This window comes from Mustela putorius, unplaced genomic scaffold, assembly GCF_011764305.1.
Source record: "Mustela putorius furo isolate JIRA1106 unplaced genomic scaffold, ASM1176430v1.1 tig00003845_pilon_pilon_pilon, whole genome shotgun sequence".
In the NCBI taxonomy this organism is placed as follows: Eukaryota; Metazoa; Chordata; class Mammalia; order Carnivora; family Mustelidae; genus Mustela; species Mustela putorius.
This window is the reverse complement of record NW_025421998.1, coordinates 88051542-88078007: the sequence shown is the minus strand read 5'-3', so window position 1 is coordinate 88078007 and position 26466 is coordinate 88051542. Positions and strand designations below refer to the sequence as shown.

The 26466-nt window shown below is 42.6% G+C and overlaps 1 protein-coding gene and 1 long non-coding RNA gene across 3 annotated transcripts in view; one reads left to right on the top strand and one right to left on the bottom strand.

Moving 5' to 3' along the window:
* Positions 1-26466, bottom strand: part of EXOC4 (exocyst complex component 4) — a 730537-nt gene that overhangs the window by 58455 nt on the left and 645616 nt on the right. Inside the window, exons 15-17 of the mRNA XM_045062998.1 lie at positions 11350-11491; positions 3489-3667; positions 687-846 (exon numbers count right to left, since the gene is read on the bottom strand). Of these exons, the coding sequence (XP_044918933.1) occupies positions 687-846; positions 3489-3667; positions 11350-11491 (481 nt within the window). The remainder of the gene's footprint in view (positions 1-686; positions 847-3488; positions 3668-11349; positions 11492-26466) is intronic.
* Positions 7406-10939, top strand: LOC106004529. 2 transcript variants are annotated; one of them, XR_001177559.2, is made up of 3 exons: positions 7406-7812; positions 8435-8511; positions 10711-10939. It is a non-coding gene; the product is annotated as an uncharacterized LOC106004529 (long non-coding RNA). The 2 variants fall into 2 exon arrangements; XR_001177557.2 differs by lacking the exon at positions 7406-7812 and adding an exon at positions 8084-8295.

The following is a 26466-nucleotide window of genomic DNA, read 5'->3' as shown; positions in this document are numbered from 1 at the left end:
AAGAGAAAATACATTAATTGTAGTGTATGAAAAAAGTCTGCATTATGAATGGACCTGCATCGTTCAAACCCATGTTGTTCAAGGATCAACTGTCCTTTCAAGGGCTATCAGTGGCTTTGGGAAAAATAATGTTTTCAAGGGCTATCAGTGGCTTTGGGAAAAATAATGTTTTCAATGAAGGTTACTGATATGGAAAAATGCAATTAAACAAATATAAAATTGCATTAACATAGTTCCAATTTTGTACAAAGAGAAATCATATGCAGGCGTGGTATGAAAATTCACTTGTATCCCTGGCAGAGGCACAAGGCCAGGAGAAATTACACCAAATGTCATAGCCTCCAGATGAAAGGCTTAGGAGTCATGTTTACTGATTTTTTGTTTTAAATTTTATGTGACATATCTTATGCAATAAGCAAATATTACTTTTAGAATAAGGAAGTTACTGAAGTTTTGTAGTACAAAGAACTTAGGTTGGAGAACAGGAAAACTCCCTGCCTAAGGCAGGTTACACATCCAATAGAATCATAGAGAATTACCTTCTCTAAGACTGAGGAACATCTAATTGTTTCATTTTTTCTTAAATTAACTTTTCAAGTACCAAGAATCCATTTTTCTAAGGGATTTTGATAGGCAACGGGATCTCGACTTTGGTACAAGGGACCGAGCCCGGTCCTTCCTCCTACCTTGCAAAGTCCAGGTCTGCCTCCCGCGACATGGTGATGTTGGTCAAATTCTGCTGCAGGACAAAGATGTTCCTACACATCTTCTTGATGCCGGACTCACTGATGCGTCTGAAGTACTGGGCACCATTAATGAGGATGCAGGAGATCAGATGACCCAGGCCTGAGGGACCAGCACAGATCAGCAGGGGGTGGGGGTGGAGAAGAGAAGACAGATTAGTGCCACCTTGTGTGAACTTACATATGAATGTGCAAGGATGTCTGTCTTTAAATCCTCCACAGATTTAAACGATCAAAGAAGGAGTGGAGTGGTAGTTCTGGAGTACTTATACATCGTCCTAATAGCTACAAATGGAGAGGCTTTATGTAACATACCCACTGCACACCCCAAGCCACCATGTCAAGGGCTTAGAAAATAAGCCAGTTGGTTATAAACTAATGAAGAACACTGGAACTCTTATTTTTCTGTAAAGAGGTACTGGAAGCAGAGGAGAACACATGCAAATACAATGATCTGTTTGGTTTCCTTTTCCTCCCACAAAAAAAGACAGGGGTGTATTTTTGGCTCAAACGTTGATTTGGAACCCAATAAGCAAAAATATGTCAGTAAGAAATGGATGCATGCCAGTCACCATTCTTCAAAGCTTCCCCTGGAACCCTAAAGCTAGTCTGGCTAGTCACAAGCACTCTACTATCTTCATGATTTCCCTCTTCTGAAGTCATAGAGCCTCCATGGTGATGGTTCAAAGCGGGCCTTCAGGATCCATGACTCCCTCTGTCTGCAGAATGAGTTGCCCTTGACGAGGACGAACGCAGAAAAGGGAGAGGAGGTACATTCTCTCCTGCCTCAGCTACACTTGTGCAGTTGCTTCCAGACTACAAACTCACCTGTACGTGCAACTACTTGAAAGGGAAGTAAAAGGCTTTTTACTCAAAGAAAAGGAAACACACACATGGAGTTTATATTTAAAGCCACTGATAGATGTGAAAAATCTCTGTAGGTTAAGTTTGCGTACGATTTTACTGAGCCCATAACTCCGGGTATAATTTTGTTCTGCCATGGTAAAATGGAATTTTCCTAAGCAGAGGCAATGGGGAGGGTGCAGTGTTTGTAGAGAATAGTAAATAATAATAAATATATTAAATAAGTAAATTCAGGGGCGGCTGGGTGGCTCAGTCGGTTAAGTGTCCTACTCTTGATCTCAGCTCGGGCCTTGATCTCAGGGTTGAGTTCAAGCCCTGCATTGCATGGAGCCCACTCCCTGCCCAGCATGGAGCCCACTTACAAAAAAAAGTAAATTCATATGATAAATACACATAACAAATTATAATAATAATTTTAAAAACCCAATAGAAGTTGTCTGTTTTATATTATTACTATACACTGGCAATTACTATACACAAATAATATCTGTGATAAGATGCTCCTCTTTGCCACACCAAAGAAGACCGAAACCCTCTCACCCCCACTCCCCACCCCTTGGGAAATTCTGTATTATGCCTTTTCAATTGAGGAGGAAATATCACAGAGAAATATCTAGAGCTTTTTTAAACAGAAGGTCTCCAATTTATGATTTCTTCATCTCTATTCTATGTTAGAGCATTATACCCATATTTCAAGAAGATGCTGTTATTCATCAGCATTGGATGTTAAGAAATGTCTGGGCAAAATGAGAGGGAAAATCTGGGAACTGTGAATATTGATACACAGGGCTTGGAAGAGTCATGGTCAAGAGCAAGGAGGAAACAGTGTCGTGAGTGAGGAGTGACTTCTCAGATGGGCACCATAGCTCTACGCTCCAGAGGAGTGTTGTGGCCCTCAAATTCTCAGTGCTACGGAGAGAACACTTAACCTCTTAATCACTAACACTTTCTGGCTGAAGTCTTCTAGGAATAGTTCCTTTCAGAACATATCTCCATCTTTATGACATAATTTAATGGAAAAATAGGATTTTCAGTTTCTTGGTCCAAGTTTGCTGGGACATAACTGTTTCCTAAAGCAAGCAGTGGCCAAGCCTTTCTTTCCTATCTCCAGGTTCTACAGTCCTCTGCACAATGCACTTTCTTAACTGTTTTGAATAACATTGCTTTAATTCTAGAGACATAATAGATTCTTCTGGGACCCAGGACTATATACATATAAACCAAAACAAGAAAGGAGGGAATATAGTTTGAAGTCCAAAAAGTACCACCCACGAGAGAAATTCAGCATGAAAAATTACTCGGTTGGCATTGCATGTTTAACCATGTTGAAGGTGAATGCCTTTATGTGGAAATGTCTTTCGTGCCCTTCCTTGCCAGCCTGCCCCATGGCATTAATGGAGCCAGCCTTCCTAAAATCTCTGCTGATCAGAGGTTTCTTTTCAGACAACAGCACATTCTTTGAGAGAAAACTTCCCCTTCCACTGATAATTTTAGTCAATGAGATCTTTATTTGGAGTCTTCTCATTGTATGTGTGCTTCTTTTCCTTTTTTGAGCTTCTCTTGAGCTAACTCATGGTCCACTCTACATATTTACCCAACTCTCAGGAGCGGCGTGTCAGGGAGGCAGCCAGGCCGCCATCTGCCTTATGTTGGATGAAATCTTATCAACCAGAAGCAGATGGCAGCCAGACGGTTGTCTACCTAGCCATCCGCAGAGAGACTAGGTACTGCAGCTTTAATCCAAAAAGAGAAAAACCGAACCAAAACAAACCCCAAACAACTATAAGTTGTGAACTTCAGTAATAGGGAAAGATTAAAAAAAAAAAAAATCCTTCACCCCTTCTTCCTCCCCAAATCCTAGGGACACAGGCAAGGTCTGACCTTCAAATATATATTGGAACTTGTGCTGCTGAAGGCTGGCACTCATGGCCTCTTCAATGGCGCTGATGTCTTTGTTGAGCTTGACCACCAAAGGGTCATAATCCATACTTTCCACATTAGCCACGATGGCGTAGTTCCCCTCCTTTGCAAGGGGGATGAGATAGTGGAAACAGTGAACCCTGAAAAAAAGGCAAAGACGGAGAGGGCAGTTAGTAATACATTTTCCTGATGAAAACAATAATCTTGGGACAGATCACCTAAATATTTAGGGCAGCAGTGGCTCTGTAAATATTTACGTCGTCCTCTGCTTGTTCACTGGAAAGCCATCTAACGAAGAAAGGAGGGATCTGGAGCAAGTTAGCTTCCGTGAGCCTCGCCTGCTTGGTCCAAACATCGGGGGTGAGGAATAAATGAGCTCTAACATCCCCTTCAAAGACCGGATTATATGCCCAGTGTGAAAAGCATTCTATCTTTCAACAGACACGGCTGTAGCAGAAAGGTGAGGCAGAGGTCACAGAGCTCCAAAGAGTTGGCTCTGGAATGAGACCATTTTGGTTCCAGTTTCCAATTCCAACATCTGCTGGCTGCGTGGCTTTAGGCGAGTTACTTCATCTCTGTCTCAGTTTCCTTATCTGGGCATTTGGGATGACCACAACACTTACCTCTAAGGGGCTCTGAGGAGATACTGAACATCGAGCATGTGGCATGGATGCCCGGCACGGTGCAAGGGCACAGCAAGTGTTGGCTATCATCACTATGACTATAATTAATCTATTACTTCAGTAAAACACTACAATAAATTTACTTATTTATTTAAAAATAAATTTGTGCTGGGCCTTGGGAATGTGAGACATGGTTTGTGCCCCGAAAGACTCCATAGCTTTGTGGGGTGGACCAAAAAAAAAAAAAAGAAAGAAAAGACCGAAAGAGGGCAGTGTGTCACCACTCAGGAGCATGTGGTCCTCTGGTGAGAACCATGGAAGTCCGCCACTGGGGTGTCAGGAAAGGTTCACAACACAGGGTGACACTTAAGTACATAAGATGATCTGAATGAGCTTAAAGAAGGAGGTTCCCATGTTGACACTGCCTGAGTCATTCTGACCATGTACACTTCTTAGGTTCTTTTTGGTAGTTATTGGGAATTGCCAAAAAAGTCTGAGATGGGTAAGGATTGGCTACTCTATAACCTGGGTGTGAAGCTGTAACAAAAGCAAGTTTCAGTCCAAACAATTCTTCCACACATACAGCCATTTATAAAGAAACAAAACCAAAAACCAAAACCCTCCATCCATTGGCAGACCCAGTTCAAACAGGCTGACTATAAACTCAGTGAGGTAGACAGGAAGATGTTCAGAGTCAAAACTCTGTTACGCTTACAGTCTGTATCAGGTAATAGGAAATATTCCTAAACTAAAGGCTGCAAAAGCCTTGGGCATTATTGCTAATGAACTGTCTTCATGCTTGACTACCATCTTTCTTTTTTAAGGTTTATTGAGAAATAATTTATAAACAGTAAAATGCAACCTTCTCAGTGTATAGTTCTATGAGCTTTGACAAGTCTACGCAGCGGTATAATCACTGCTATAATCAAGTTGTAGAACCATATCATCTCCCCCAGAATTCCCTTGAGCCCCTGTGCAGTCAACCTCTACCCATACCCCAAGGATCTGGCAACCACTGATTCACAGACACTTCCTATACTTTAGTCTTGTCCAGAATGCCCTATAAATAGAATCATATAGTATGTGGCTTCTGGAGTTTGGCTTCTTTCACACTGCTTCAAGCATTTCTGTTTATTTGCCATCCATATACCTTTGTGTTCACAATTCTTGCCCAATATTTTTATTGGGTTGTTTCCTTATTATAAAATTTGAGACTTCTTTATATGTTCTGGATACAAGTTATTGATTAGATATACATTTTGCAAATATTTTCTCCTCCTCTTTGGCTTGTCTTTTCATCTTAGTGATGTCTTCTGAGGAATGGTTTTTAATTTTGATGAACTTCAGTTTATCATATTTCTTCTTTTTTTTTATCATATTTCTTCTTTTTTGGATGGTGTTTTTGGGGTCATATGTACGAAATCTTGGCCTAAATAACATCACAAAGATTTTTTTTTCCCTAAGTTTTCCCCTGGAAGTCTTACAGTTTTAGGTTTTAATATTTAGATTAATGATCCATTTAAAAAAATTTTTTTTAAAGATTTTATTTATTTATTTGACAGAGAGAAATCACAAGCAGGCTCCCCACTGAGTAGAGAGCCCGATGCGGGGCTCGATCCCAGGACCCTGAGATCATGACCTGAGCTGAAGGCAGCGGCTTAACCCACTGAGCCACCCAGGCGCCCTAATGATCCATTTTTAATGTTTTTTTGGTAAGATTTTACTTATGTACTTGAGAGAGAGCATGTGCACAAGTGGGCAGTGGGAAGGGGTAGACAGAGAGGGAGAAGAAGACACCTGGCTGAACAGGGAGCCCAACATGGGTCTCAATCCAGGACCCTGCGATCATGACCTGAAGGCAGATGCTTAACTGACTAAGCCACCCAGGTGCCCTGATTTATTCTGAGCCAAGTTTTGTATAGGATTGTGTTATATTCTAACAACTTGCTTATGTGGGGGAAATCTAAAGATCTTGACTACTAGCTCATTTTCATTATGGGTGATCATCTAACAGCGACATCAATTAATGACAAATTTTGCCAATAAAAATTCATACTGGCATTCCGGTGCTCATTTGCAAGGTGTATACTGTTAATCAAGACACCAGTAATTGCACTGGTTGTAGCCCCCTCTGGCATATGACCTTTCTAATATCATGAAAGCTGACCAATCCTGGAGTGGGATTCATGACAAGGGAAACTGATTACTACTGTGGTTGAAATTAAACTGAGTAGCTCTTAGCTGAAAATAAAATCACGCCATCAATGCTAAAGTATTTTTATAGTAAATTACACATGACGTAACTCCAGACAATGGGAAGACCTCGTACAAAGGCATGAGGGTATGAATGAAGGCCGGTTTTCAGGAATGACAAGTGGTTCCTTTTGGAACACACACATCACATGTGAAGACAGAGGCATGAGGTGCGCTTGGGGAGATGGGCAGGAGGCCAGTCATTATCAGCTTTGGAGGCCATCTATGAACTCTGGACTTTGAGAAGCCACAGGGGGCCTTAGGAGGATTTTGAGAGGTAAAATGATAAAATCATATGTGAGCTTTGGCACAATTGCTCTAGCACAGTATAAAGGGTGGACTGATGCTGAAGAATGGAAGCAACTGAAAGCAGAGAGACTACTGGGGATAGTCTCAGGAACTGGAGGCGAGAGCGTATCAGATCCTCAAGTGAGTGGCATGGAAGAGAAGTAAGACTACTTTAAGGTACTGTCTTCCTCTCCCCAAATGGTTAGAGATGAAAAAAGATATTAAAGTAGCCACTGGCAAATTTCAAATTCAAAAAGTGTTTCTTTTCATCAGAGTCTGGCATGCTGTTGCTGACCTTAAAATGACTTGGCATTAAGGGTTTCTACAAATATTGCTGATTACGTAGCAGGATGGGTAATTTTCAGAAAGTACACACTTCGGATCCCAATGGTAACAGGGGCTCACTGTGGAACCCACTTAGAGTCCTCCTGATGGGAAGAGAAATCAGCTGGTGACATTCCTGGCATCTTGGACTCAAATAGCAAATTAATTTTCTTCTTCTAAAGTTCAAATAGGGGGAAAAAAAGCCTCAACAATTTTTAATGGTCTCACCATTCCTTTCAGCTCTTGGGAGTGTCATTTGCCTTATGCTTCAAACTGTGGAAAGGGGCTCCTTTTTGGTTAAATGTGACCTAAGGGACCCGGGTAAAATGTTAAATGCTCTTTGGATGGGTCCTTCAACATGGAGCCTACTGGATTTGAGAACACCTTCTGGTTTGTACTTTAACGACGTTACATAAAAATACGGGCTGCAAATATGGAGGTATTTTGGTGAATAAGATAAATTTTTGGCATCTGAAGTTGTTCTTGCTAGCGTTTCTCACTATTTTTTCCCCATTAATTTCTTTGTCTATTCTATCTGTGCTCTCCAGTGGCTTCATGGGTAGAAGTACCAGAGGCAGTACCTAACCAGCCACTTCTTCATTGCACCAGCCCCTGAGGGACAGGGCCTAACTTCTAACTCTGTGTTATGGTCGGATGGGAACAAAACGAACATTAGGAGATTATGGTGATAAGGATGATGCTGCCGTACAACCTCTGGAACTCTTGGCGCACACACAGCGGACTGCTGGGTGAAAACAGAGCCTTCAAACGACTTCATTTCCTTTAAAGAGCAACAGGTTTTGTATGGACAAACAGCACTTCTTTTGTCTGGGTTTGATTTCAAACCAGCTCATTCTCCAGAAGCATTCAGATTTTTATTGAGCACTTACTATGGGGGCAGGACTGTTCCAGGTTCTGGGGCCAGAGGAATAAAAACGGCACAGCTGACTCCCTCCTTCTAGGAGTCATCATCGTCCACTGTGGATACGGGGGAGCCCAGCACACTCCTTACTTCAGCATTGCCACAGTAGTGTACAGATGCCAGCGATGCACTTTGTTCATTTTGTATTATCAACCGTATGAACACGCACACACACGCACACACACACATGCTTGTTATTGTGACAGAGAATGAATGAAATCTGTCAATATTCATTTCCGGAGCCATCCACAGTACTCTCTGCCTAGCTTTACTTGTCATACTTCAAAAGGAACAAAGACAGTATGGAACATATTCATAACAAAGCAACCTGAATGTTGAAACCATGTGATATGAGAAGGTAGGAGACATTAATTTAGAAACAATAAACATGTTTAGTGCTTTGAGCAAAAATCAAGGGAAGGAAATTCTGCATCCAGGACTCTCAAACTCAGTGCTTTTGTTATTCATTCGTACAATGACCTTTTTCTGTTTTTCAGCGATTGCTGAAGGAGATACAGCAATGGGTGTCATCACGATGAATGGTTTCTTGTCAAGTTAATAAATAATGACTAAGGTATGTTCAGCATTAAGAATAGTACCATCATGGAGTATGAAAATAAAGAGGGCAGAATAGAGGTTAAGGATTTAAAAGACTAACTCAAACATGTTGAAAAATCTCCCACTGGGAATTAACTACACTACAAGCGGCTAGTTCTGAACATGGAACACTTTGTGTTCCCAACACAATCGATAGCATAAATTCCAGGAGCTGTGATAGTAACTAATTTGATGTTCCCTTGCTTTTCTGTGCAACCCGGGTAACGGGGCTTCAGAATGTTACTGATTTTTGGTTTTGTTCCTGTCTATTACATTTATCTATTCATAGAAACCACCTGATTTATTTCACTGTCAGCTTGTAAGTAAACAGAAAACAAATCTAAAAATTATCACAAAACAAATCAGAAAACATAGAGGAAGGGCTTTTCTTCCTGGACAGCTGCATGTAAGGAATATGATCAGAAATGAGATCGGGTAAAATATTTCAAACCTGCAATGCTGCTTCTCTTACTCCACTCGCAAGGTGTGGCATAATTAAGAAGTAAGCCATTGGACAAGATAATGAAGAATGAACAGAGCACAAGGAATACACAAGAAATGACATCCAGAATACATGATCAATTATGCTTTGCCTAAGCACACCTGAAAGATATCCAATTTCTAACTGGAGCCCAGACATATGAACCAAAATCCTATTTATGTTTTTAAAACCTCAACCTAGTAAAGACTCCAAATGAAACAAGAAAATGCTCTATGAACTTTAATAATGTCTCATGGTAATACAGAAGATGTGTTACTGTGCACTTTCTGATCTCGAATTTTCTGATCCTGAAGTTCCAGAAGGCCGTATCCACCAGGGGTCTGATATGGCTACCTAGAGGTCTAGTAGGTGCCTCTAACTAACCATCTCCCAGATGGAAGTCTTGATTTTCTCCCTCCTACAACCCTTCTCCTCCATCAGGCTTTCTCACCTCCGTTAATGGCCCTGGCACCCACAGAGTTACGCTGGGTCCAAAGCTACTGGTTTTCCTCGAGTCCTTTCTTTTGCTGCCACCAGCCCCTGCACCCCACCCAGGTGATCAACACATTTCAGCAGCTCTGCCTTTGGAACAGATCTCAAACCAACCCTTTTCATACCTCCTCTCTGCTGCTCTGGAGCTCATAACTGGTCTCAACGCACGCTAGGCTTCCAATCCTACTCCTTCCTATAATCCCTTTTCCAAACGATAGCTGAAGTGCCCTTTTAAACATGAAAATGAATGAATGAAGGAAGGAAGGAAGGAAGCTCTCTCCCTTGCTTAGAACCTTTCTATGTCTTCATGATGCCCTTAGAATGAAATCTGAGCTACTCACCTGGTCTACATGGCAGGATGACGTGCCAGGCTTCACGACCACACGTGGTCAGGCCCCAGCTGCCTCTTTTGATAGTCTCACACTCCTCCTCACTTCCTTGTTCCCAGTGTTCTACACACCCTGACCCTTCTCCACTCCTCAACACTGCCAAGCTTGATTACCTTGGGACCTCTTGGTCTGAGCTTCCCTTCTCCTAGGTCTTTACACACGTGGTTCCTTCTTGTTACTATGTCACATTTTCTTTGGCCACACTATCTAAAAAACACTATCTAAAAGCCAATACCTCTTTGTAGTCAAGCCCAGCTACGCTCTGCCATGTCCAGAATGAAAACTAGCCACGTGCGGCTATCGAGCACTTGAGATGTGACCAATCTGAATTTCAATGTGCTCTAAGTGTAAAACATGCAGATTTGGAAAGACTTCGTACACAGAAAAATGTAAACTAGCTCATCCATAATTCTGACATTAGTTATATGCTGAAATAATATTTTGGATACACTGGGTTAGACAAAATATATCATAATTTATGTGTTTCCTTCTACTTTTTCAAATGTGACTCTTAGAAAATTTCAATGATCTATGTGGTTCAAACATATGGCTCACTTTGTAGTTGTATCAGCACTGCTTGATTTCATTATGGTATTTTGTTAGTTGCACTTATGTGAAATTATCTTTCTTTGTTCGTTCATAGGCTGTTTCCCCCATTAGAATGTAGCTCCATGAGAGCACGGATCTTGAGCGATTTTTTTTCTTTGCTATATCCCAATTCCTAGCACACCGCCTGGCACAGAGGGCACTTAGTAAATGTTTATTGAATGAACAAATGATTGAAGACAGTCTTTTCTTTCTACCATTTCCACAGGTGTGATAAGAGAGCCCACCAACACTAAGAATGTTCTACACTGCAAGGGAAGGAACAAGAATCCAAAATTACGGCATCTTTGAAACGCTTATCCTGAATTATGATTTAACGTAACCTCTTCTTAGGTCTCAAGTTCTTGAAGGACGGCTCTTGCATCTGTATACTCCCTTACCGATTAGCAGAGCACATTCGTGAAAAAGTCAGTGACAATAAAGTCACCATAATCACAAAGCTACCACATTCTGAGCATTTATTTTGTGGCAGGTATTGTAGTAATTATTATTTCATTTACAAAGTTTGTAGGCTAGGAATTATTGTTTTACTTTTATGATGAGAAAACAGGATCAAGAAAGGTGCATTAACTGACTTTAAGATGGCCTAACTAGCTGGTAGAGACATTCAAATCTAGAACATTCTGATGTCACAGGCCACGCAGACTCTGAATCACCATATTTGCGATACAGCATGTGCTTAAAACTTTTACAGTGATTAACACTAGAAATCACATTCAGTGTAAAAAAATTAAAAAGGACATCAGTAGTAAGAACCAAAAGTGACAGTGATATGCTCCAGAAAGACCAAGCGATAGGTGACGCGCGGCGCACTTCAGCTGCGGTCTTGGGCTTGCCTGCATCATACCTGACTTCCAGATGCAGCACCAGCAAGCAGCGGTCAGCCATATCCTGGAAAGATCTGGCAAGTTCACTCAGCGTCTGCATGATCTGCTCTGACACTGGGGGCAGATCCATGGTCACGTGGCTCTCCTGAGCCGGAGACTGCACTGAAAGGAGAAGAAAACACCAGTCACGGCACTGTGTGCCTGGAGATCTGCTGGAAATGACATCTTACTTTGCTGTTCATCATGTTTTTACCAATTTGACTAATGTTGATGTGGGCAGCAGTCAACATCCAAGACACAACAGGCTGTTTCTGTACTTGATTCAACACTGGCTGTTTTCAACCCATTCACAGATTACTAGAGCAGAACCTTGGCGTTGGAAATGGCCTGAGCAGGCATCCGGCCCAACCACGTGGTCGAGGCCTGTGTCTCTTGCACATGTTCTAGTGATTGCTGGGCGTCTGCTTACGTACTCTGATGGGTGTGAACGAAAACTCAGTACCTTTTAAGGCAGCCTACTCCATCTCGATCTACTGACATCTGTTGCCATTAACTTCTAATCATGGGCTCTGATTCTAGAACTTGGCAACCATTCTCATATGTGTTGGCACTTCAAGTATTCAAGACACCACATCTTTGGCTTCCTTCAAGTCTTCCCTTTTCTAGGCTAACTAACCCCAGTGTTTCAGCTATTCTTCATATAATCAGAGTGAATTGTTTCTTAATTCTCTTAATTTGCCAACAAAACCATTCCAATTGTTCTGGACAACATTTGAAATGTGGCACTCGGGACCAAACATAATAAATACCATAGAGTAGGGGCGCCTGGGTGCCTCACTGGGTTGAGCGTCTGCCTTCGGCTCAGGTCATGGTCTCAGGGTCCTGGGATCGAGCCCTGCATCGAGAGCAGGGAGCCTGCATCCTCTCTCTCTCTCTCTTTCCCTCTCTCTGCCTAGCTCTCTGCCTGCCTACTTGTGATCTGTCTCTCAAATAAATAAATAAAATCTTAAAAAAAATACCATAGAGTAGATCTGTCCTGTCTAAAGAGAATGATTAGTGCCCTTGTTCTAGATGCTATGCTGAAGCCATCTGCTATGCCAAGAAGATGAAATCTTCTTGGGTGGGGGGTAGGAAGAGTGTGCTGTATTCTACTTTATTTCATATACAGCCTACAGTCAGCTAAAAGCCCCAAAAGGTCTTTTTGGAAAATTTGGTAGAGTTACCTTCTGTATCTCTATCAAGTAATTAATAAATTATTTATGGTACTTGGACACTTTTTTTAGGAAAATATTGAACAGCAAAAATGCAAACTCTATTTATATCTAGACTTCTGTTGCATATCCAGTTCCCCACAACTTCTCAAAGATCACCAACAATGAATTTGGCAATTTCATTCAAAAGTTCTTTTAGTATTCGAGAGTTTCCAAGACAGGTTTTTTTTTTTTTTTTTTTTAATTTATTTATTTGTCAGAGAGAGAGGGAGAGAGAGCGAGCACAGGCAGACAGAATGGCAGGCAGAGGCAGAGGGAGAAGCAGGCTCCCTGCCAAGCAAGGAGCCCGATGTGGGACTCGATCCCAGGACGCTGGGATCATGACCTGAGCCGAAGGCAGCTGCCTAACCAACTGAGCCACCCAGGCGTCCCCCAAGACAGGTTTTGAATCCTGTTTCCACTACTCACTTATTATGTGACCAAGAGCTAAATACTTAAATTATGTCTGCCTCAGTTTCTCACTGTAAAATGGAGATAATACCACCTACAGCATGGGGTTTTGGGGAGCATTAAATGGGTTAATGTGGGTAAAACACATATAATAATAGTATATCAACCTCACTTAATATTAATATAAATAATAAGCAATTGTTATTATTCTTTAGCATGTGATTTGGCCAGGTTAAGAGTTTTAAGCTTAACTATAGTGACAAGCTACTTAAAAGATAATTCCCTTGAGATTCCATTATCAGTATTTTTTGCTTTTCCACCTGAAAATCCTTCTGTCAGAGGATGCAGTGTCTTTTGGAGGAAGGGCACTTGGGGCCTGTGAGATCTGGCAAAGCATCACTGACAGGTTCAGGAGGGGTTCCCCTTATAGGGTAGAGAGTCACAGGTGGCTGTGGCAGGGTCTACAGCCACAGGCTGTCAGAACTGCATCTGTTTTTGGACTTTGCTATGCCCAGAGAAGGGCCCAGAAAGACCCCAGCCTCATAGGGCCAAGTTCTCTGGGAAACCAGACTTGAATAAATTCAGGTATTATGGCAAAGATTAAACAAAAAACAAATTTGGGCCAAGGGAACGGATCTGTAAGGAAGAATGAAATGTAACGATGTAGATTTCAAATTCCTACCAGCCTTGGCATCACTCAAGAGGCTCACTAACTCCACCCACAGGAGAGTGGCTACGGCACGGCAGCCCCTCTCCATGGTGAACACTGCCCAGCCTGTAGGACTGCAAGACGAGATCACCGCCTTCGTAATGTTTTCTTCGAGCAGGCCACATGAAAGCAACTATAAGGAACACTAGTCTAATATTTCAAAGCATGTTAGGGCTTTGAGCCCTTGGACTCTGCTGCTGAGTGACACTGACCGTCGATTGAGAGCTCTTTATGTGCCACGATGGGGGCAGAAATCAGACCCCAAAGAGATCAGACTCGTGGCTTAAGGTCCAAAGTTATATCAATCTCCTAACTCCATCAAAGACATTTTGGACAAATTCCACCAAGAAGAAAAATCCAAGTAGATGAAATTAATGGAAGATAAACAGTCAAGATAAAACTTGGAATGAGTGAGGTAAAAGGAGTTTAGAAAAGCAGCACGTTGCTCATTTCACTGGACTGTTATTTACAACAAAAATGTAACTTTAGTAAAGCGACATGAAGCCTCATGCCCAGAGTTCTATAAAACTCCTGTGAGTTCCTGAGGGCTCCCTGAAACTTACAGAGTTTTCTTAACAAGAAAGAATATACAGAGCAAAAAAATGCTGAGCATGGCAAACAGATACAACACAAAACAGTGAACTCTCTCTTAAATGTCAAATGGAAACCTACAAAAAAGCAAAGCTGACAGAAGAGTCTGGGGATACACTTGAGATAGGAGGTTACTGGACACACACCTGATACATCCTTTTAGAGGCCATGTGGTGGTTTATCTTAGGGATTGCTCTTCATATCAGCAAAGCCCACATATATTGGACTTTAAAAATATCAGTACTTGGGGTGCCTGGGTGGCTCAGTAGGTTAAGCCCCTGCCTTTGGCTCAGGTCATGATCTCGGGGTCCTGGGATCTAGCCCCACATCAGGCTCTCTGCTCAGCAGGATCCTGCTTCCCCCTCTCTTTCTGCCTACCTCTTTGCCTACCTGCAATTTCTCTGTCAAACAAATAAATAAAAATCTTCTAAAAAATATTAGAACTTGATCATTTTATTAAGATATACACTTTGAGTTGTTCTGCTAATACTAGGGATGGGTCCCATCAAATCATTCATAATATCCTGCTCCTCCTATAGCCACTGTATAAAAGCAGGCATCTTGGAGATTCTCAGCTAACTAATCGTGGCAGTAGAACTGTGGCTTTCTGTACTAAATTGATCAGTTTATAGGAGGATGCTGAAGCTTGCTCTCCAGGGCAGGCACTCCCTGTTAGGTAAACCAAGGCACATTTCCAATTCTCCCTTGTTCACACAGCTATAGACTCCAGAAAGCTGAATGTTCGCATTTCCAGCCTTGCTCATAGCAAGAGGAGGCCACGTGTCCCCGTCTGCCCAATGACCTTTAATATAGATTCTTCTGTGGCAACTTGATCTAACCCTGGCTAATTCTGCAACTCATCTTTTTTTTTTTTTTTTTAAGATTTTATTTATTTATTTGACAGAGAGAGATCACAAGTAGGCGGAGAGGCAGGCAGAGAGGAGGAGGAAGCAGGCTCCCCGCTGAGCAGAGAGCCCGATGCGGGACTCGATCCCAGGGCCCTGAGACCATGACCTGAGCCGAAGGCAGCGGCTTAACCCATTGAGCCACCCAGGCGCCCCTGCAACTCATTTTTTTTTTTTAAAGATTTTATTTATTTATCAGAGAGAGAGGGGGGCAGAGAGCAAGTACAGGCAGACAGAATGGCAGGCAGAGGCAGAGGGAGAAGCAGGCTCCCTGCCGAGAAACGAGCCCGATGTGGGACTCGATCCCAGGACGCTAGGATCATGACCTGAGCCGAAGGCAGCTGCTTAACCAACTGAGCCACCCAGGCGTCCCAAACTCATCTTTTGACAGAAAAACGAATGTATGGATTGTTGCCCCTAAAACTCTCTGGATTTTAATCTCAAAAATGTCTTCAATGTCACTTGTCCATCTTTCCCTAGTGTTTGGCTAGCTCCTTTTCCCCTTCTCAGCAACTTTTCCCAACTCATGTTGCTTTGTCCTTCCTACTCTCTTGTCACTCCTCTTTTTTTTTTTTAAAGATTTTATTTATTTATTTGACAGACAGAGAGAGATAGATCACAAGTAGACAGAGAGGCAGGCAGAGAGAGAGGGGGAAGCAAGCTCCCTGCCAAGCAGAGAGCCTGATGTTGGGCTCGATCCCAGGACCCTGAGATCAAGACCTGAGCCGAAGGCAGAGGCTTTAACCCACTGAGCCACCCAGGCACCCCTTGTCACTCCTCTCTTAAGAAAGGCAGATTCTCATTAAGAATTCAAAGGAATCATCAACACTTGCTCTCTCTGTGGTCTTGCCTGTTAACTCTTCTACATGCCATAATCCTTCTGCCTCTACCTCCTTAGTACAGCATTATCTCATCATCACCAATGATCTCTTAATTGCCAAAACATTGGGTGCTTTACGGTTCTAACCTCAGAAAGGCCCTCTGCTATGTTCAACATTGATTGGCCACTTTCCTTTTAAAATTCCATTTTCTTTTGGCTTAGAAGGCACCCTGCTCTTCTGGGTGTCCGATAGCTGACATTGTTTTCATCATTTCCTTCCCTGGATCCTCTTCCTTTAGCACACCCATAAGTGCTGGGGTTCCCAGGACTTTTTTCTCTGTTGGTCTCCCTTACTTATCATTCTCTATGTTCTCCATGAGTGAGCTCATCCATTTTCATGGCTTTTGCTATTATCGAGGGATTGAGGACTCCTAAACTTCATTTGAGCAACTGTGCAAGCTAGCCTTACCTATATATCCCACAGGCATCTCAAATGCAATGTCTTCCAAACAAAACTCATTCTCTATCTTCAGCATCTGCTCTTTATCCTCAATTCCCTCTGCCTCAGTGGTGTAGCAATCTAGAAATCTCAGCTGCAAGCTTGAAAGTAATTTTTGAGCCTCTTTTCTCCCTCACTCTCCCCGGCAAAGACTAATTTCTGCCAATTTCATTTCCTAAACATCTCTTAATATCTTTTGTCTTTTCTGTACCTGCTGTGACTTTCTCGGTTCTGTCCGCATCTTTGCCATGAACTACTACTATAGGAGGAGGCCTCACGCCTGGCCCCTACCTTGATTCAATCCTCCATGTTTAGCTCATTAAATGAGTTAGAGAAGCAGTTATTCCTCAAAAACACAAATGAGACTTTGTCAATTTCTTGTAAAAATAACATCAGTGTTTCCCATTGCTTATGTGTTGACGTCCAAGCTCCTGAGCAAGGCTTTCCATTATTTTTGGTTTCTGTCCAACACTTCAGTTTTTCACCATTTCCCTAACTCCCATTTTCTCCTTCCTCTCCAACTTCTCTCCTTTCCCATCCTGGCCCATTAATCTGACACCTTCTTAAAGCAGATTCCCTAAACATATCCTGCTGTTTCAGGATTCTGTGCCTTGGATGGTTCTTAACCCTCTTTCTAAACTATTCATGCTTTCTGGCTCAGAAAGTGTTTCCTGATTCTCCAGACTGGGTCATTGGCTCCTCTGTTCACCCCCCCTCCCCACCCCATAATTCTATTACAGTAGTTACCATATACCATTGACATCTGTTTATCAGTATGTCTTCCTAGAGATCATTAACTCCTTCACAGCAGAGATTATCTATATATCTATATCTGTCTATATCTGTTGGGAGGCATACAGGAGCTCAATCGATGCTTTTTTATTAAACAGAACAAATATTTTAATTGACCAATGTGCCAGGACAAATAACTCACATAATAACAGATTGGTGAAAATCAGGAGAGAGAAGGCACAGCTTGCCATTTACAACTGTAACTTTTCCCTTAGTTTCTTGAGTATATTCTGGGGACAGAGTGGGTATATGAAAGTAGTTCATGCTAGCTGGTTTCCTGGGCTGTTCAGGAATCCTGCAGAAGTGCAGTCTAAAGGAATTCTGGTCAATCCCTACAGCCCAAGCACATCCCTATAAATGGTGTTGCCTTTAGAAGTCACTTTAATTTCATGAGTCTGCCTTGTGGCAGCCAAGCCTTGGGGGTCCTCTCTTTTCCACAGACATAAAATCCCTGGCATATCAAATAACCAGTATCTTTCAAGGGAAGCCAGTGTACTGTCATGGAGAAGCAATCAGCCTAGGACATTAGGATGTCTCAAGTGGTTCCACATCCTAATATTAACCAGACTGAAATGTGTTTAAGTCTTAAAATTAGTTGAAATTGGACTCATTCAGACCCAGAAGAGCATCTGTTTTCAAGGATGCAGCTGCTACACTTTCAATGGCAACTTACTGTGACTTCTTTAATTGATTCATAGGAGGATGCCCTTGTGCATCTGTAACATTATCTAAAATTGTTACACTGTTAGCTTAGACTGGTATCAGCTGTCATCAAAGTGATAAATTGAAAAGGAAAAGCTGGTTATTGCGGCAAGAAAAGAAAGGTTAACTGTGAATCCAAACTTTTTAGAAGATGGAAAAAAGACAATGAAGAATGATCCCATGAGATTTTCTCACTTGAAAACATTTTAGAAGATCACATTTTGGTACAATCATTATTTCTGACTCCTCTTGCTATTTGTACAGAGAAATGATAGACACCACATAACGATGTCTGCTTGAACCTGGGATACATTTATTTAATTTCCAATCTTCAGTTTTCGTATTTAGAAAATCGAGGTAATCGTATCTTCCTAACTCCCAGAACGGTGGGTTATTAGGTTCTGTAAATAATTTCGAGATCCTTCAATGTTGTTACCTGGCTGACATTTTTTAAATATAAAAATAGGAATGCAGATTAGGCTTGTGACATTAAGAATTTAAGGGGCTTATAGAAGCAGAGGGAACTGGGCCAGAAGACCCTCGCCCGAACTCTTCCCTCTCCCTAAATGCCTGCAAGATTGTGCTGCTATCAAGCCTAATGGTGGGGACGGATTGAAGGTGTCAAACACTCTCGGGCTGTGGTTCCAAGTTGGAACCTCAGTGCCAGCTAGCTCTGTCCTCCAGCTTTTCAATTTCTCTGTGCCACTATCCTACGTTTTATTCATGCTCTGGAATTATTTGTAAACCTATACAAGCTAACCAGCCTTGACCCCAGTGCTTTGCACACAGTAGTCACCCTTCTAAGTGCTTGTTCAATAAATCACTTACCTATTTATGAAACCGACTGGCTTCTGGAAGCAGAGGTGATTTTCACATGCTAAAGTCTCTACTGTCTTCATAGCATCGAATTTGAATTTTTTAAAAAAAGATTTATTTATTTGACAGAGAGAGAGAGAGAAAGAGAGAGAGCACAAGCAGGCAGAGCAGCAGGCAGAGGGAGAGGGAGAAGCAGGGTCCTTGTGAGCAGGGAGATCCTCATGGGGCTTAATCCCACGACCTTGGAATCATGACCTGAGCTGAAGTCAGACACTTAACTGACTGAGCCACCCAGGCACCCTGAATTCTGAATTTTCTTAGGATAGAGGTGTCCTTTCCTTTTTATCTAAGTCAGTTACTCCAAACAATGGTGTTTCATGGTGACTCTTTGATCATTCTTTCTTTTTCTGAGATACATTTTTAAACTCCCTGCTATGCTTTGCCAGCAGTCCTAGCTTTTGGCACGGTCATTTATCTATTTAGCAAGTCATCTATTTTGTCACTCCTTCCCATCCGCTGAACAATCCGGAACTTTCCCTGAAGCAGTTCTGCTGCGTTTCTATATAAGGATCAGGCTTACGTAAGAAACATGTCAGGTGGGTTCTCTTCAATTTTGCTTCCTATTTCAGAAGCACTGGTTCTTCTGTCCCTGAATAATACCTCGGTCTTTTTAGTCCAGATTTCCCTAGAAATTTTAAGTTTGGACTAGTGAAATCAATTGATTCCGAAAACCAGAATGCTGCCTCAGACTGTTCCCTGACCTACAGAATTACGATGGCCAAGGATGGGGGACATACTGGACATCATTCACATTAGACCTTGTGCAGGCGTACCTGTGGGTGACCAGCTCTGGAAATACAGCCCCCTCTCGGAGGCCTAACACCCAGCCCGAAGAAGCCTCTTAGAGCTAGCGGCTGTGCGGCAAGCATGCCAAGCCTTTTCCCTGCTGCTTTTGGAAGGAAGCTCTCTTTTGTCTCCTCTGAAGGGGAGGAGGAAAAATGGAAGGGATTTTTTTTTTTTTTTTTTTATAAATTGGGGTGGCTAAAAAAGGAAAAAATTCATCACTAGGAAGGACAAAAGAGATTAAGAATGGAGGAACTGGAGCACAAAGTGAATGTGTCTTATTTATGTTTGCTTTTCGAGGATCTAATTACCTAATTGATAATATATTTATGGTAAAAAAAATACTTCCAGTGGGTGCAGGAGGCAAAGACCTTCTTTCGTTTCTGTGCTACCATTTGTTATTTAAATGATCACGTATTGTATCTTTCCCCCCGTCAGTCACAGACTTATGAGCAACATAACTTCGTGTCCTTTGGAACAACTCTCTCCCTCACTCTCCTCTCCCTACCCCAAAATGTCTTCTATGACTCTAACAGCAGGCAGTGATGCTTTGGGGGAAGAAAAGGTGTGTTTGTGCCACTTGCAGCCCAGACTAATGGCATGGATGTTCAGTAACATTGGTTTAAGAATGTGTTATTATAAGACAAAAAGTAAATAAATAAAGACCAAAGATCAAATCTTTATAAAGAACTCAGTTTTAAGGATGCCGCTTAAGAGTAATTTCCATCTCTGTGAAACCATATTCTTCCCTGCTGGTTCCCAGAGGAACAGAACTTCTTCTCTCCCGTATTATATTACCTGTAGAGCACAGTTCTTAACAACAGTCGGCCTCACTGTCCTCACGTGTCTCCTCAGAGTGTTGTTGCGTGACCAAATGGGGTGCACGGCCCCTCCCATGGTGCCTGCCACAAAGCTAGGACCATGTGAACTCCAGTAACACTAGGCCTCCCTCTCCCCGTTCCAGTCTTGGCGCAGCTCCCCTCATGCTGTAGAGACCCCGGGAGCTTGTGAGATCTGTGAGAACGAAAGCCACAGTCTACTCTTCCACAGTTGAGATCCTCCTTACCCTCAGCAGTAATGCCTGTTGCCCTGAATTGGCAGGTTAAGGACAAATCAAAGAATTTTATGTCTTTTTCTTTTCATTATAGCTCCACAGTGCCTTTAACCCAGTGTCTTCCAAATAGCTTATTAGCTTGGAACATTATTCTGTTTCAGGGTAAGAAACTGAACCTCCAGGAAGGCCATGAGTGAAACTGAAGAATTATCCCAAATATTGACCTAGACAGAGAAAACAGGGCAGATCCCTGTAAGGCTCATGGTGAAGGGCAAAACAAAAATAAGAAGCGAGATTTAAAAAAAAAAAAAAAAAAAAGGACTGTTGTTCCCTTAGGCTACCACAGGATAAGAGGCCAATTCGGAGCCAACAGGATAAAGGACACGGGGCCGTGTTGTAGAGGGAAGATCACACCTGGTTTCTCATGAAACAGGGCTCTCTCGACAGTAACGAGCCTGAGCAAAGCCCCAGGTCCTCCAAGACGGTGAGCTTTAGTCTCGACTTCTCTACAGTGTCAACCAGCCCAGACACACTGGTTTTTATACCTCGAGAGTGACGGCACAGACCTCAGTCCCCTCTGGTCCTGGGGGGAGACATTAAGATTGATTTTTCCTTTATTCCGAATAATCCTCCCCGAGGCCTGGTAAAAACCTAATCATCTACTAAAAAGGCGTGTGGTGTGGCCAATTCAGCTCCTGCCGGATATGAAAGAGAAATGGAGGAAAAGCTAATGAACAGCTCCTGTCCTTGTGCTGAAAGGCACTATTGTGGGACTCTATTAGATTTCCGTGGACTCCGTAAGCCTTTTGTGTTTCTGTAAAACCCAGCATCAAAAAACATCTTAAGGTGTTAACAAATACTTAGCCAGATATTTTCCGTGAGTAAGCGACACAGATTTAAGTTGCAAGAGAATTGCAGACGCAAAAATATTATGTGGCAAAGAGATAACATTTATTCATGTGTCAACGGGATCCTTCCAGCTCGAGGATTTGTAAATCTTCCCGAAAACCTCCAGGGATGACTCATTAACTGTGTAAATTGGAAACAGGAGGTCCACTTGCAATTGGTGAGACTGAACCAAACAGAATAAGGCACACTTCCTGACAGGGCATGGCCAACCGTACCACACAGGGAGACAGAGCTGAGGGAGTTACACGGAAAGCCCTTGTTGGGGTGTCTCCTGCACGTGACTTCTTCCAGTGGCCTTTGTCCCCATGAATCTCCTCTCCAGGCAGCTGCATCATTCATACATTTGGACTTGAGTTAAGAAATAATCATCTTGACCTACAGCAGGTACAACAAGTTTCACTTTTGGGAGGATCACCTTACCTACTTCCCACGAGTCTGAGGATTCAATGAGAGAACACACAGAGGCTCAGAACAGTGTTTGCCTCACGAGCCCTTAACACATGGCAGCGACTATTGCCATCGCAACTACTATTAACACTATTATTTAGTCAATAATGACGTACTGAATGAAACAACAGCAGACCCCAGGATCCATCTCCTCCGGCCATAGCTTGGAGTAGGCTCTGGGGCAATCAGATGAGCTTTAGACAGGGAACAGCAAAACGTGGCGAGTTATTGTGAGTGCGGAACAAAACAGGTAGAATCCTAGAAGCACTGGTCACTCTGATTCTATGGACTGGGAGGACAAACACACAGACAACTGACTTATTAGGAAGCCAGCGCTGACCCTGCCACCAAGCACACAGACCAGCCCCGAGACTAGCTGTGTCACCGGCGCTGGCTCCCTCCGAAGCATGTTGGAAGTAAGAAATGCAGAGAATGAACCTCCTAACACACATGGTATAGGACTTGCAGGTGTAAATCTTGCTGAGAGAATTTCTCCTCCGTGAGTACAGGGGTGGCCACCTCTCCAGTGTGTGGTAAAGGTAACAGTTAACTAAGTCTCTCCCCTTTAAAGCTCTCTTGTGTCAGATATGACCTCTGCAGGCTAAACGGATGAGCTCATACCACACACATATTGACTAATGCCTTGTGAAGGTTAATATGGTACAGCCATATTTCTGTCTTTACACATTAGTAACACGTGAATACCGTTCTCACACGCATTCCAGCATTGCCCTATAATCTCCAGAATCATTAACAATCATATAGATGCTTCCAGAATCAACTGTCCTAAATATCAAAAGATTCATAATCTGTTTTGAAGCCAGTTAAGGGTAAGCTACATAGAGAAGCAATCGTTTTTCTATCAAGTGAGTATATAATCTGAGGATACATATTAACCCTACTGGAAATCTAAGTAACTTTCTTTCTCTAAGTAAAAGCACATGAGTGCTCTCATAGTAACTACGAACCCTATTTTTTCTATTGTTATATAACAACAATTCTCTTGATTGACCAAGTTTAGACTTAGAAAGTGGTGGCTAAATTCTGACTCGACTATCTACTAACTGAATGACCTTGGTTAAAACTGCAAAGACCCTGAACTGGGGGGATACCAGTTTCAGCCTCCAGGGTCATCATAAGGACTCAGGGTCTAGAGAGCACATAAAGCATCTAGAACAATCCATGGCACATAGTAAGTGCTCAGTAAATCTCAGCTACTATTGTTGGACTTCTTGCTGGGAATTCTGGAAGACTGGGACTCCTAGACTCATCTCCTTACTCATCAAAACACCTTCCAAAACACTGGAGAGATGTGGACTTAGCTGTTCACAAGACTAATGGACAGAAAGAAACTGATGTAGTAAGACATTTACACGTGTAAACTTCTGACATTGTGACCTTAAAATAAGGAATCACAAAAGTTAGAGAACACTACAGCATTGTGGTAATGGTCAAAGAAGTGGAGGCAAACAGGAGAAGAGGGGACTGCAAGTGGCAGGTTTAAATTTTACCGTTTCATCTACAAAGCGAGGAGAAGGACTTTCTCCCAAGTTAGTTCAGTGAAAGAGGGGGCATTTCAGGCAGGCACGAGGAAGTGAAGCTTGCCGGGCAAGCAAGGAAGGACAGCCGGAAGCAGCCTGGGAGGAGATAAAGTAGGTGTTTCTTACATTATTTTGAGGGAGGAATGACAGGGATCTTTCTTTTCATGGAAAGGATGTCTGTAGCACTTGGTTCTTGAGCAAAGGGAACTTGGGCATTATCTTAGGAATTCAGAAGGATATCCCACAAAGCTTGGAAACTGTGCTTTTGAGAGATTGGGTCTGCCTTCCTCACACAGGGCTTGGAAGGTCGGATTTGTACTATGAATCAGCATTTACTTCACGGGCACAGGCTACTTCTCCCTGGCCAAAGGCACAGTGAGGAGACAGGAGGGGAAATGTACATGGGTGTGTGTCCGCGTGGTACAGCTAAGCGAGAAGGTGACCAGGAATCCACAGAGTCTTGCATTTTGACCTGAAGTGATCAAAACTGTTATTTTTACCTGAAGAGTAAGAAACCATGTTATAAATTATTTTCATATGCACATAAAGACACTGACAAGTCAGCTCTTCTAGGGAGGCTTAAAACAGCCGAACGGGGCTTATTTGGGAAAGATATTTTTTATCTTCCCTGCCCGAGGGAGACTTGTCATTTTATTTTTTCTTGGGAATATGTTCCCCTCGATATTACCCTAGATTACATTTATTGTAGAAAGTGCGATGAGAAAATACACTTGTGCCCTGGTCCTTGGTCAACTTGGTATTGTCCCCAGCCCTTTTCTGGAAGCTCAGGAATGAACTGTATTTCCCAACTGCTTTCCGACAGGGCAAAGGTACTTAGATTTTGAGTAAGGTTAATACATATCCAACTCCTGCCAGCAAGAGGCATTCGCAGAAGATGTGGAAGGCAAAGAGAGAAGGAAGGCGCGCTCCTCCTCTTGCACTGGTAGAAAGATGCTCAGGCAGATGGCCAATAAGAGGGGTGCACAGCTGTTTGCAGGAGAGCTCTGGCGACAGCTGCTTCCTCCTGGCACTTGGTAAAACCTCTGGGCGCCTTCCCTCCACGTCCTAGTTTCCTGCAAGCTGGCAGCTACTTTCATTGCTCTTTGCTTCCTTCCCACTGTTTCTAAGCTTTTTAAAACCCTTTCAAAAACATCTAATTCCTTGTATTAAATTCCCTCTTGCTTGAAATACCTGACATGGTTTCTGTTTTCCCAACTGAGTCTAGAGGAAGAAATACATACAAACTTATATGCATGAGATATTCCCGAGACCATCTCGAGCAGGAGGGAGGGGGATGAAGAGTCGCTAAGAATCCATCCCTGGGCTCCCCTTTCATGGAAGCTGGTGACCTCTAAGGCCAGGATGTGCCGAACATGCTCGGCAGAGCTGCTAGTCTCCCCAAGCCCATTCTCTTGCTTTCCGCCAGCTCCCTTCATCAGAAAAGCTCCACTTTTATTTGCAACCTATTAAGATCTGGCAGCAAAAATCTGCTGACAGGGCCATTTACAAACCACTGCCCTTGAAGAGGAGGGATTTGGTCACAAGCAAACCATTTCCCATTGCACGCCAGCCTCAAGATAACCGCCAAAGTAGGGATAAAAGTCAAACACTTAAATTACGGCACAACTCCTACAGACTGAGGATGAATGGCAGGAAAGTCTGTATAAACATTTACTTGGAAACAAGTGGCCAGCTTTCTCTTTATTAGTTTAGCCACATGAATTCTAGTATCTCTTTTTTAAAAAATGTGTTTACGGAATACTGAACCAATTATAAACTGCTCTCATTTTGAACAACACCTGCCAAGACTCCCTTGCAAAATAGATTTGACCTTCCCTTTGGAAAATGTTTCACCGATCCAATGAGCTGTCCAGTTTTTCAGAAAAGTGTGCCATGGGCTTCTCTACTATTTTCTAACGAAATCCCAGGTTAAAGATGTAGACTGCCACAAAGCTGACTTCTTAGAGAGGTCACTCCATTCGGAGCTGCTTTCAAAGGCTATATAAAAAACTTCAGCTTAATACTGATTTTTTTTTTTTTTTTTTGAGAGAGAGAGGACGCACATGCATGTGCCCATGAGCAGGGGGATGGGGAAGGCAGAGGGAGAAAGAGAAGGAATCTTAAGCAGGCTCCATATCTAGCATGGAGCCTGATGTGGGGCTCGATCTTACCACCCTGAGATTATGACCTGAGCTGAAATCAAGTTGGATGCTTAACCAACTGAGCCACCCAGGCGCCCCAATATTGAGCTTATCTTCCAAAACAACTCCACATTTGTGAGCACACGAAGCATGTAACAACTTCCAGCCTCCACAGTTTGGATCGGTGGCCCTCAGACAGGCTGAAGTCATGAAATTTAGAAGGAACCCCCTATTGACTCCTAAAAGCTTCAATCTCTTTGTTCTTAGGCTCATTCATCAGAATATTTAGTTTTAAGTGGGTACTCACCAATTTTTACATCTTTCTCTGCTGGACCAAGGAGAATTTTATTTTCAGAGAAACACTAAGATGACACTGGTAAATCTTGGTTTGATAGGACACAAGAGCTACGCTGAAAATACATTCACATTCATTGGGAAATGAAACACACATGTTGAGATTACAGCAAAATGTAGTCTTCTCATTTTATGGATATATGCACAGTGCTCCTGCTCCCTCTATTACAAAGCCTGTTCAGTCTCTTCCGGGGGCCCTTGGGCAGCGAGGATCCTTTCCTTTTCCTCTTATGAACCCACGGGGGCTTCTGCCCCTCCTGGCATTCCTCTCTGGGTGCCAACAATCATGCTGGTTCTTGGGGTCACGGGCAAACTTTAGTTTACGATTTCTAGAATTTCTTCACATTTCCCCT